Raw genomic sequence first — 13,317 nt, forward strand, 5'->3', positions numbered from 1 at the left:
TGGAGCATGCTGGGAGTTGTAGGACATTTTCAGTCTAAACATGCATAGCATTGTACCCCAAAAGGAGTTAAGCTGCCACAGGGGAAACCATGAGGAAGGCCAGAATTGTTTGGTGATATTTTTGTTAAAGTGGGCCTTGAGGAAGGAGGGGAAGTGATTTGAGATAGGAAGAGGAAAGACTGTTGTTGGAATGGGGAGCAGCATGCCATAAGGAACAAAAAGCAGCAAATGGGAGGAAGAGACAAAGAGTGGGAAATGGTAGGTGAGCTTGTGATAGCCACTGAATGAGAAGTGGTATAAAGGGGAACAAGCAAAATAAAGTGGAGCAGAGAGGTGGAGAACTTTAAGGACTTGAAACTGATTCAGAACATTTCAAAGAGTCAACATGGGGAATTAAAAGGGGGCTGATAGGGCCATAGTGGAGAAATGACCCTAAGGAGAGGAAACAGGGACGGCCAGCAAATATATGGTTACTTAGTTTTGTGTTTGCTTCCCCTGATTCAAAAGGTAAGGTTTTTAATTGTATTTTTAAATTAAAGTTGTGCAATGAATTGTACACTGTTTCCATGAAGATGAATAGAAAATAAATGTTTATTTACAAATGGGTATAAGCATTACCTGTAAATGTGCAATTTACAACCTTCTTGCCAGAGATTTAAATTTTTAGTAATGGGGATGAGGGGCACCTAGGAGGAGGATGGAAACCAATTCAATGTCACATATCCATACGGTAGATGAATAGCACCAGAGCTGGTATAGAATTTGGTAGTCTAGGGAGAGAGGTATTGATGCAGAACAATACTGACCCTTTCATGAAATGTTGCCATGTGGCTTTCAGAGCGTTGACCTGCTACATTCTGGAGAATTATGCCTAAGCCCTAAATTTATGATGCCCAATTTGTTTCTTTTCTGGGGCCTATTTTGTAATATTCAGAAACACATTCCTATGGTGGATCTGTTCACCTTAAAAATGTGATTCCTACCTAGTTCTGGATTTGGTGTTAGGCCTCTCCTCCATGCAATGTCAGTATATTGTGTGTTTTAATGCTTTAAATTATATATTATATCAGGATGTTCTGTATTCCCAGTATTGTTAGTTTTCACTTTGTGGGTTTGTTCTCTGGTGTTCCTCAACCCATGTGTATATATCTACCACCTTATCAATCCACTTTATGAACCATTTGGAGTAGCTGTTGCCTGTAAAACATTATGCTGCAATAAACAATGAGTCTTTAAAGTTCCACAGAAGTTATTTCTTGTTGCTTTAGAGCACCATGGCTACTTTTCTGAAGTGTGCTCTTGACAGCCAGTACAGTAAACATCTACAACATCTACTTTTTTGTAATATTCAAGTTTTAATTTGTTAGGGAAAAGCCAGTATGCACTTTGAGAACAAATATAAAAACCAGCTATTGGTAAACTTTGCATTTGGGGAAGAACAGAGGGAGACTTAACACTGGCAAATAGCTGGATAGCCGGAGCAAAGGGTTTGTGTTCAAGAGCTTTGGCTTCCAGTTACTTGGTATGCAACAGTTCACTGACTAGGGAGTCCCTAGCTAACACAGCTCAAACTCCATAGACAGTGTGCTCACATCACCTCAAAAGATTATGCGTATCAATCAAAGCTGTTCACACATTCAACTCTTAATTGTCTAAGGACATACTTAAATCAACCCATTGTTACCAACCTTGTAATTGAAAATATTTCACTTCCTGCTACCAGAGGAATATTGGTACAAAAGTTTCAAAATCACCAGGAGACACACAGCCCAGATGGCACATACAGGAGACTTTCCAAGATGGCCCTGGAATGCGAGTACAGAAATCCACCAAGAGCTAGAACAACTAAACGCTGCTCTGCAAGACAAAATATCCCTCTCTTCACCTTCAGTTCTATCCTTCCTCCATGGTCCTCCAGTAACCCCCAATATGGATGTTTCAGATTTGGTATACCATATAGGATTTTCAATGCCACACACCTTGTAATGTCCAAAAAGGTTATATGACCTTCAAAATGCAGTAAAGAGCAAAATGCCCCCACATTTCCCCCAAATGACCATCAAAAAAACTATACATCACTTTTATTGTGTTCCTGTGCTCATCTGATGTTGTTCAGTCATTAAGTCGTGTCTGACTCTTCGTGACCCCATGGACCATAGCACGCCAGGCCTTCCTGTCCTCCGCTCTCTCTCAGAGTGTGCTCAAGTTCATATTCATTGCATCGGTGATGCTATCTAGCCATCTCATCCTCTGCCGTCCCCTTCTCCTTTTGCCTTCAGTCTTTCCCAGCATCAGGGTCTTTCCAGTGAGTTTTCTCTTTGCATTAGGTGGCCAAAATATATGAGCTTCAGTTTCAGTATCTGTCCTTCCAATGAGCAGTCAGGGTTGATTTCCTTTAGGATGGACTGACCTCCTTGCAGTCCAGGGGACTCGTAAGAGTCTTCTCCAGCACCACAGTTCGAAAGCATCAATTCTTCGGCGCTCAGCCTTCCTTATAGTCCAGCTCTCACAGCCATACATTACTACTGGGAAAACCATAGCTTTGATTAGGCGGACCTTTGTCGGCAAGGTGATGTCTCTGCTTCTTACTATGCTCTCTAGGTTTGCCATAGCTTTCCTCCCAAGGAGCAAACGTCTTTTAATTTCATGGCTACAGTCACCGTCTGTGGTGATCTTGGAGCCCAAGAAAATAGAATCGGTCACTGCTTCCATTTTTTCCCCTTCTATATGCCAGGAAGTGATGGGGCCAGATGCCATTATTTTAGATTTTTTAATGTTGAGTTTCAAACCAGCTTTTGCACTCTCCACTTTCACCCTCAACAAGAGGCTCTTCAGATCTTCTTTGCTTTCTGCCATTAGGGTGGTATCGTCTGCGTATCTGAGGTTGTTGATAATTCTCCGGGCAATCTTAATTCCGACCTCTGATTAATCCAACCCAGTGTTTCTCATTATGTACTCTGCATATAAGTTAAATAAGCAGGGCAACAATATACAGCCTTGTTGTACTCCTTTCCCAATTTTGAACCACTCGGTTGTTCCATGTCTGGTTCTTACTGTTGCTTCTTGACCCTCGTACAGGTTTCTCAGGAGACAGGTAAGGTGGTCTGGTACTCCCATCTCTTTAAGAATTTGCCACAGTTTGTTGTGATCCACACAATCAAAGGCTTTAGCGTAGTCAATGAAGCAGAAATAGACGTTTTTCTGGAATTCTCCTGCTTTCTCCATGATTCAGCGAATGTTGGCGATTTGATCTCTAGTTCCTCTGCCTCTTCGGAACCCAGCTTGTACTTCCGGTAGTTCTCGGTTCACATGCTGCTGAAGCCTAGCTTGTAGGATTTTGAGCATCACCTTGCTGGCATGTGAAATGAGCGCAATTGTACGGTAGTTTGAACACTCTTTGGCATTGCCCTTCTTTGGCATTGGAATGTAAACTGACCTTTTCCAGTCTTGTGGCCACGGCTGAGTGTTCCAAATGTGTTGGCATATTGAGTGCAGCACTTTAACAGCAGCATCTTTTAGGATTTTAAATAGCTCAGCTGGAATACTGTCATCTCTGCTAGCTTTGTTGTTAGTAATACTTCCTAAGGCCCACTTGACTTCACTCTCTAGGATGTCTGGCTCAAGTTCCGTGACCACACTATCATGGCTATCAGGGACATTCAGATCTTTCCTGTATAGTTCTTCTGTGTATTTTTTCCACCTCTTCTTAATCTCCTCTGCTTTTGTTAGGTCCCTGCCTTCTTTGTCCTTTATCATGCCCGTCTTTGCACAAAACGTTCCATTGAGATCTCCGATTTTCTTGAAAAGATCTCTAGTCCCACCCATTCCATTGTTTTCCTCATTTTCTTTGCATTGTTCATTTAAGAAGGCCTTCTTGTCTCTCCTTGCTATTCTCTGGAACTCTGCATTCAGTTGGATATATCTTCCCCTTTCTCCCTTGCTTTTCACTTCCCGGACAGCCACTTTGCTTTCTTGCATTTCTTTTTCTTTGGGATGGATTACGGACCTCCATCCATAGTTCCTCAGGCACTCTATCTATCAGGTCTAATCCCTTAAATCTATTCATCATCTCCACTGTATATTCATAAGGGATATGATTTAGGTCATACCTGAATGATTTAGTGGTTTTCCCTACGTTCTTCAATTTAAGCCAAAATTTTGCCACAAGAAGCTCGTGATCTGAGCCACAGTCAGCTCCAGGTCTTATTTTTACTGACTGTATACAGCTTCTCCATCTTTGGCTGCAAAGGACATAATCAATCTGATTTCGATATTGACCATCTGGTGATGTCCATGTGTAGAGTTGCCTCTTGTGCTGTTGGAAAAGATCAGCTATGATCAGCGTGTTCTCTTGGCAAAACTCTGTTAGCCTTTGTCCTGCTTCATTTTGTACACCAAGGCCATGCTTGCCTGTTATCCCGGTGATTTCTTGACTTCCTACTTTGGCATTCCAATCCCCTATGATGAAAAGGACATCTTTTTTTTGGTGTTAGTTCTAGAAGGTGTTGTAGGTCTTCATAGAATGACTTGAATTACTGTGATGTTGAATGGTTTGTCTTGGGTTTGTACTGAGATCATTCTATTGTTTTTGAGAATGTACCCCAGTACTGCTTTTCCCACCCTTTTATTGACTATGAGTGCTACTCCATTTCTTCTAAGGGATTCTTGCCCACAGTAGTAGATATGATGGTCACCTGAATTAAATTCGCCCCTGCTTGTCCATTTTAGTTTGCTGATTCCCAAGATGTCGATGTTCAATCTTGCCATCTCATGTTTGACCACCTCCAGCTTACCTTGATTCATTGATCTTGCATTCCAGGTTCCTAAACGATATTGTTCTTTACAGCATCGGACTTTCTTTTCACCACCAGACACATCCACAGCTGAGTGTCCTTTCGGCTTTGGCCCAGCCGCTTCACTCTTTCTTGCGCTACTTGGAAATTCCCTCTGCTCTTCCCCAGTAGTATATTGGACACCTTCCGACCTGAGGGGCTCATCTTCTGGCGTCATATCTTTTAGCCTTGTGATACGTTGCATGGGGTTTTCTTGGCAAGAATACTGGAGTGGATTGCCATTTCCTTCTCCAGTGGACCACATTTTGTCAGAACTCTCTGCCATGACCTTTCCGTCTTGGGTGGCCCTGCACGGCATAGCTTATGGCTTCACTGAGTTACGCAAGCCCCTTCGCCACACAAGGCAGTGATCCATGAAGGGGGCTCATCTGATACCATGTTGGATAAATGAGCCAAGTTGTGCACCATCTACTGATTCAAGTATTTCCATGCTTGTGGAGCAGAAGCCAAAACCGCGCTACCCACACACAAGAGAGGTAGCAGCCTCAGGGTAACTCTAAGGTTTGCTGACATGCAAAAAAAAATCTTTGGGAACAAACCCTGAAGGGGCAAAACAAACTCACAGCCCATAACGGCACAGAATGCTGGCTGATTGAGGTGGAGAAAACAGACAACTAGGTGGGAAGGGAGAATAGAAGAGTTGCTGAACAGGGGGGCAGTTACATAATTGGATGGATGGATGGATGGATGGATGGAGTAAAAAGAACCACAGCATTTTGGATTGGTCACTTCCCGGCTCCCACTAAGAAGTTATTTTTGAATGCCCCCAGGGTGGAAGAGAGAACCACCCAAAGGCTTTGATAAGGAAAGTAAATAATGTATCCAGGATTAGGAACAAGTGTATCCACCCCATCCCTGCAAAAAGATAGTGGCAAAGAGAACAGTTCCTGTTCCACCACATTTTTTAATGTTTCACACTAAATAAGAATAATGCTGCTAATCCACATTTCAAAGCATTTGTTGTTGTTCAGTCGTTCAGTTGGTTGGAAGGGACTGTTTACTGGAAGAGAGCAACAACCCTGCAGTATACTTCATGCTGAATATTGCAGGTCAGACTCTGATCCAGTTCACACATAACAGATTGTGAATTAATTAACTTCTCTTAATTAACCCACAATTTCCCAGGCATGAATGGGAGTGAGCACACTGCCTCTGGCGCACTCCTCACTCCTGCTTTCTGTAAAGAACCGATGACCGGACCGTTTGTAGGTTGTGAGCATGTAGGTTGTGACATGTGAACCTGGAGCGATGGGTTGTTTAGGTTAACCCATGTTTTGTTGTGGGACCTCTGAGTAATTTACAACAGTCTTGCAGTGTTATCCAGAAGTACTGGACCACTACTGCAGGTTGGGCTAAAGCTTGCAATAACCATATCATTTTGCTTTTGGCCCTGCATTTCAAGTTTGGTTGAGAGAGTAGTATAGATCACCCCTGCAGTGTTATATCTCTACTGCAGGGATGAGGGCTGTGCTAAGAGTGAGTAGCTTACAGCAGCCCTACATTGTAGTCCACTGTTAACATTGCAAGCCAAAGGTGGGGTTTAAATTATCCCCTCAGACCTCTTCCCAGGCCAAATCAAGCCCTTAATTGTATGGAGAAGCCTCCTACTCTATTCACTTCCATAGAGACTGGTTGCATTTTTAAAATGTTAAAAAACTAAAATAAATTCTGCACATGAAATAAGACCCAAGTTAGAGTAGGAAGTCCTGTCTTTGATGCTAACCTTTGTTTTTTCAGCTCCATCAGCTACTAGCACACATACCAGAGATAAGCACACAGTTAAACTATAGAATTTGCTATCACAAGATATAGTGATGGCCACCAACTTGGATGGATTTAAAAGGGAATTAGCCTTATCCTCCATGAATCTATCAAAGGCTGCTAGTCATGATGGCTATATATTACCTCCAATTTCAGGGGCAGTATGTATCTCAGTAACAGTTGCTGGGGGACATGAGCAAGAGAGTACTCCTGCCACTTGTGGGCTTCCCATGGGCATCTGACTGGCTGCTGCGTGAACAGAATGTTGGACTAGACAAGCTTTTGGTCTGATCCAGCGTGGCTACTCTTATTTCTCTATGATACCCTGAATCTATCAAGTCTATGACTGAGAGCAGTTGAGATGCAGAATGTTAGGGTCAGTTAAAAGGGCGGAAAAGGAAAATGGAAGGCAGGAAGAGAGAAATGATGTGCTCAAGCCCTTGACAGCTTATATTAAGTATCTGGAGGGCAGGGGGGAAATAGGATTGAGGGAATGCATGTTGTGATAGATATGGATATTTGATGGTTGTTCGGGGGGGGGGGACTAAAGCAGGGCCATCATGCTCCTCACTACATTTTAAGATCATATTGTTGAGCATTTTTGGTTGCTTCAGCATGTATGTGACACTGAAACCCTGTATGGTAAGCCAAATTTGAAACATCCATATTGGGGGTTATTGGGGGGCAGGGTTAAAGAGACATTTTATCCTATAGAGCAGCGTTTAGGCTCCTTGGCCTCCTGGAAGTCTTCCGCACTCATACTACTATAGGTGCTGCAGAATATGGGAGAAGGATGTCTAGAAGTGAGGCCCCAGTCATGAAGGGAAATTAAATCTGTTGAGGGGTCATCACAGGTTTTTTTTTTTCTGCAGTCACATCCTGACCTAGAAAGTATGGCACAATTCTGAGGAAGAAAAGGCCTTGGTGCTGCTATGAGGTTTAAATTGAAAAGCTGTCAACACTTCCACTCATTCCTTAAAGGACACACTTTCAGACTTGTTGAATGTAGACTGACCACTTGGCAGGCACTAAAAAACTCAATCTCCCCCCCCATCCCGCAAGTCCAGTTTGTAATGTGATTAAAGGCATGCTAGCTGGGGAATGCTGGGAGTTGTAGGACTTTTTTCCATCTAAACATGCATAAGATTACACCTTTAATAAACTGACCATACAAAACCAAGAAGCAAGATATAACTTAATGGTGTCGTAAGTACACATCTCGAGTTGGCTGTCCTTCCAGATTAATGCAGGCCATGTTCATTCGCAGTGCAATTCTATACATGTCTAGTCATCAGTAAATACTTTGGAGCTCAGTTAAGTTTTACACTTGGGTAGATGGGTATAGGATTGCACCTGTCTGCAATTTCATATATAGGGCAGAATTTCGTGAGAGCACTGAACATTTCATCATCTGCATCCTTTGCACAATCGTTTGGGAGTCATTTACAGCCAGGGCCAGAAATATTGGAACAAGGATAACTGTTTTGGCAGTTGGCCTCTGTACACCACCACAGTGAAGTTGAAAGGAAACACACCCAGATGGGAGTGAAGTCAGGAGTTTCAGCTGTAATTCAAGGGGTTTGACAAAAGTGGGGCACTAACCATTCAGGAAGGACAGCCAGTGGCATACACCCACACCCATTGTTGGTGGCTCATAAGTAATGGAACGAATGGCTGACAAGCAGCTGCATGGCCAGCTGTGGCCTGTTTCCTGGGTACCCCATGACAAATCAAGCAGATGAAAGGCCTGGAGGTGGTTCTGAGTGTTACATTTGCATTTGGTAGCTGTTCACTGGAATTCCCAACATGAGGTCCAAAGAGGTGTCCATGCGAGTGAAGGAGGCCATCATTAGGCTGAGGAAACAACGTAAACCCATCAGAGAGATAGCAAAAACAGTGGGAGTGGCCAATACAACAGTTTGGAACATCCTGAAAAAGAAGGACTTAACTGGCAAGCTCAGCAACAGCAAAAGGCCTGGAAGACCATGGAAGACAACTAAAGTGGATGACCGCAGAATGCTGCTCATGGTGAAGAGGAACCCTTTCACAACATCTAGCTAGGTCAAGAACGCTCTTGAGGAGGTAGGCATGTCATTGTCAACATCTACAGTCAAGAGATGGCTTTATGAATGTAAATACAGAGGCTTCACAACAAGGTGTAAACCACTGGTAATGCTCAAGAACAGACCAGATTAGCCTTTGCCAGCAAACACCTAAAAAAGCCTGCCCAGTTCTGGAATAAGACTCTTTGGACTGATGAGACCAAGATTAACTTGTACCAGAATGATGGGAAGAGAAACGTATGGTGAAGGAAAGGAACAGCTCATGATCCAAAGCATGCCACATCATCTGTCAAACATGGTGGAGGCAGTGTTATGGCATGGGCATGTATGGCTGCCAATGGAACCGGGTCACTGGTGTTTATTGATGACCTGACTGCTGATAAAAGCAGCAGGATGAATTCTGCAGTGTATAGGGCTATACTTCCTGCTCAGATTTGGTCAAATGCTGCCAAACTGATAGGACGCCACTTCATATTGCAGATGGATAATGACCCAGAACATACAGTAAAAGCTACCCAAGAGTTTCTCCAGGCAAAGAAGTGGGATGTTCTTCAATGGCCAAGTCAGTCACCTGATCTCAACCCAATAGAGCATGCTTTTCACTTACTGAAGACAAGATTGAAGGCAGAAAGCCCCACAAACAAGCAGCAGCTGAAGACAGCTGCAGTAAAGGCCTGGCAAAGCATGTCGAGGGAGGAAACTCAGCATTGGATCATGTCCATGGGTCCCAGGCTTCAGGCAGTCATTGACTGCAAAGGATTTTCATCCAGGTATTAAAGGCGACCCTTAAGTTTGAAATGTTGGTTTGTTCCATTACTTATGAGCCACCAACAACGGGTGTGTGTGTATGCCACTGGCTGTGCTTCCTGAATGGTTAGTGCCCCACTGTCAAACCCCTTGAATTACAGCTGAAACTCCTGACTTCACTCCCATCTGGGTGTGTTTCCTTTCAACTTCAATGTGGTGGTACACAGAGACCAACTGCCAAAACAGTTATCCTTGTTCCAATATTTCTAGCCCTGACTATAAATTCAGCAGGGCTTACTTGTAACAACCAGGCATACATAGGATCAGGCAGTGTTTATGTCTTGCTTTTGTGCATTGTTGGCAGCGGTGCAATTAGGTCATTTTAGACTCAAGACTTAGGGCATGATCCTATGCATGTTTAGACAGCAAAACGTTCCTACAAGTGCCAGCATTGGGAGTTGTAGGACTTTTGTTCTATCTAAACATGCATAGGATTGTACCCTTAATGGTCTTGTGTGTGTCTCATGGTCGGGCTCTTTAGATCAGCCTTCCCCAGCCTCCTGCCCTCCAGCTGTGTTGGACTACAACTCCCAGCCTCCCCCAACCAATGTGGCTAGCTGGGGGAAGCTGGGAGTTGTAGCCCAATACATATAGACGGCTCCAGGTTAGAGAAGGCTGCTTTCGATGGTAATACGTATTACTTTACTTACTTCAAAATGCAGCAAGCCTGCCTCCCCCAACTTGACGCCCTCCAAATGTGTTGGACCGCAACTCCCATAATTCCCAGCCAGCCCTGCCAGAATTATAGGAACTGTAGTCCAGCAGACGGCTTCAGGCTGGGGAAGGCTGCCGTAAGCCGGCCCTGCTGCGTTTGTCCCCTCCCTGCCCATTCTGCTGAGACGGGCCCTGGACCTCTGCCCCAAAGGCCTGCCCGGATCGCACCGCCGCCGGAATCCAGGCTGTGGTGCTCAGAGAAGGGAAGCCGAGGTACGGCTGACGGCGCAGAGGAGACCGTCTGGCTGCCGGGGCACAGCCTCGCCTCGCCTTCAGGGCAGCGGTCTGCGCAGCCGGGCGAGAAACTTGGGCGCTCTCGGCTTCCTCCGAGACGGCGGGCGGCGAGGAGGCGCCCTTTCCGGAGTTGCGTGCGCACCCTGCCCCGCTTGCCGCGTCATCCTGAGGGGCCGGTTTGAATGAGACCCCGAGGGAGGGACGCGCCGCGCCGCTGAGCTCCTTCTCGCGTCTTCCGCCTTGAGCCGCCTCCGCCCGTTGCCCGCCGCCTCCCTCGCTCCCACCCAGCTCGTGTTCTGGCCCGCCATGCCGCTTTTCACAGGTGAGCCGGGCCCGCCCGCCGCCGCCGCCGCGCAAAGGCCCCCTGGTCTGGCTTCTCCTTCCTAGGCCCGTGTGGGCTCAATGGTGGGGCCGCCGGCGCTGCCCGCCCGCTCGCTGAGGCGGCACAGGGCTGTGCGGGAGGGAACGGCCGAGGGGGCTCCCCGCGCCGCCGCCTGGCCGGACCGCCTGGGCCAGAGAGGGTCTTCTTCGAAAAAAGGCCGGGCTGGGCGGCGTGTTGCCCTCATGCTGGCCTCGGGAGGCAGGAGTCTGGTGTGGAGAGGATTGGCTTGACGTCGGATGTAGGAAAGGGTCTGGTGCCTGGGAAAGAGGGAGAAGATAGCTAGTTGTTTGCAGGGCCGTCTAGAAAAGAAGGTCTGCACGTAGGAGGCGGTCTCTGCGCTGTACAGGCCTACCCATCCTGGGTCTTCAGCCCTATCAGAGCCACGACCCCATCTACGCCAAACCTGCAATGTGGAACTCACTTTAAATTATTTTCTGTATATGGCCATCTCCTCCTCTCCTCCAGCTGCAGTGGCTTGGTGCAAAGGAGACAGCAGCAGGGTTCCCGTGTCTTTAACAATTGTGTAGAAGAGGGAATTTTGGTAGATGCAGGTTGTCATGCAGGAGTAACCAAACGTTTGCTTTCTGAAATCGTCTCTGCTTTACAACTGTTAGAGGGACAGGAGGCCTTGGTCCACTTCTAATCCAGTGGCTAGAAGGAAAAATGGTAAGCGTTTGGAATACAAGTAGGCAAGTAAGGCAGTTATGATGAGAGTTCAAGGCCTGACAATGAATACTGGGTATAGTGTAATAGAATCTAAATAGAAGCAAGGGCAGATGCAGAGCTTTGGTGAGACCACTGCCAGTTCTGTAACGTGGGGCACTGAGTGTAAACTAGAGGGAGAACACTGTGGGAAAAACTAGCATATTGAATACTTCCATGGCATCATTCCCACTCCTAGTAAAGTGGGTAGCTTGCATGCAGATGCACCCTGCTCAAAAACTGGCATAGGAAGAGGACATGAGTGAGTCCTTGCAGGCGGGGTAATACTCAAGATACTCAGGAAAATCTCAGATTTCATGATGCACCCTCTGCTTTCCTCCCACAAGCACAGGCAGGGGACAGCACATGTGCACTGCCATCAGGAAAGGAAAGGTTCCTCCTGTGCAAGCACCGAGTCATTGCTGACTCCTAGAGGGATGCCGCTTTCCTGGCGTTTTCATGGCAGACTGTAGTGGGGTGGTTTGCCATTGCCTTCCCCAGTCGTGACCACCTTTCGCCCAGCAAGCTGGGTACTCATTTTACCGACCTCGGAAGGATGGACCTGAGCCAGCTACCTGGGACCCGGCTTCCACTGGGATCGAACTCAGGTCATGGGGAGAGTTTCGGTTGCGATATTGCCACCTACCACTGCCATCAAGCTGCCTGCAAATGTTGGCAGCAGGGAGCTGTATGCCGGGAGTGAGCTCTCTGGTGGCTGGGATTTAAGCTGAAGAGAAGCAAGCAGCCTGCCGCTATCTCAAGTAAAGATACGGCTAAGGTGGCAGTTATTAGTGGCTACTTCGTCAGGAGCGGCTCAGGATTTCATGGCAGCCATGTCAACCATGGGCCTGTCTCAAATAATATCTCACCCAACACGTGGCAGGACACACTTTGGACCTGGTTTTATGTGCTGGATTGGGAAAAAATGATCTGCAGGTGGGGGAGCCAGTAGTGACTCCTTTGGCATGGACATATCATTATCTGATCAGTTTTGACCTTTAGGCCACCTGTAACCCCCACAGGGGTGGGGGACCAAATTTGATGGTCCGCCCCCAGAGACTGATGAATCCAGATGGATTTTTGTGGTCTCTTGGGGATTTTCCTGCCGGCTTAGCCGGCGGTCCTGCCAAGGTCCTGGTCACCGCTTGGAATGAGGAGATGACCCGGGCTATTGATATGATCGCTCCCAAACGTCCTCAGCTTCGTTGTAGAACTGTGTCAGCTCCTTGGTATTCTGAGGAGCTGAGGGCAATGAAACAACTGTCGATGATTAGAGCGCAAATGGCAGAAGACTCGGAATGAATACGATCGAACACAGGTAAGAATCCACTTGTGATCTTATTCTGTGGCGGTGATGGCGGCAAAGAAATCCTATTTCTCTACCACCATTGCATCTGCTCAGTGTCGCCCAGCACAGCTCTTTCATGTGGTTAAAGGCCTCTTGGGTGTATGCCTTGGAACACAAGAACTTGAACCCTCAAAAGGCCCACTGTGAACAATTAGCCAGACACTTTGCAGATAAAGTTGCTCATATTCGTGCTGACTTAGATGCCATTGTTTTGACAGAGTCTGATATGGACGGGGCTGGTGCACCATCTAGTCATGTTATGGATACCTTTCGGCTTGTGCAACCTGAGGATGTGGACAAAGTGCTTGGAGGACTGAGGCCTACTACTTGCCCTTTAGATCCTTGCCCATCCTGGCTTGTGAAATCTGCCAGAGTTGGGCTGGATATCTGAACCACGGAGGTGGTAAATGCCTCCTTGAGGGACAGCGAGGTCCCTGCAGCTTTCAAAGAAGC

The 13,317-nt window shown here is 46.4% G+C and overlaps 1 protein-coding gene across 3 annotated transcripts in view; it reads left to right on the forward strand.

Moving 5' to 3' along the window:
- The first annotated feature begins 10,579 nt into the window (after positions 1-10,579).
- USP14 (ubiquitin specific peptidase 14) overlaps positions 10,580-13,317 on the forward strand; it is a 53,690-nt gene continuing 50,952 nt past the window's right edge. For all 3 annotated transcript variants that reach the window (XM_084849746.1, XM_084849748.1, XM_084849747.1), the window contains exon 1: positions 10,580-10,754. In XM_084849746.1, the coding sequence (XP_084705872.1) occupies positions 10,739-10,754 (16 nt within the window). In that variant the 5' untranslated portion in view covers positions 10,580-10,738. The remainder of the gene's footprint in view (positions 10,755-13,317) is intronic.

The sequence above is a fragment of the Heloderma suspectum genome, chromosome 4 (genome assembly GCF_057233095.1).
Source record: "Heloderma suspectum isolate Gila_16-S chromosome 4, 16-S_ref, whole genome shotgun sequence".
Taxonomy (NCBI): domain Eukaryota; kingdom Metazoa; phylum Chordata; class Lepidosauria; order Squamata; family Helodermatidae; genus Heloderma; species Heloderma suspectum.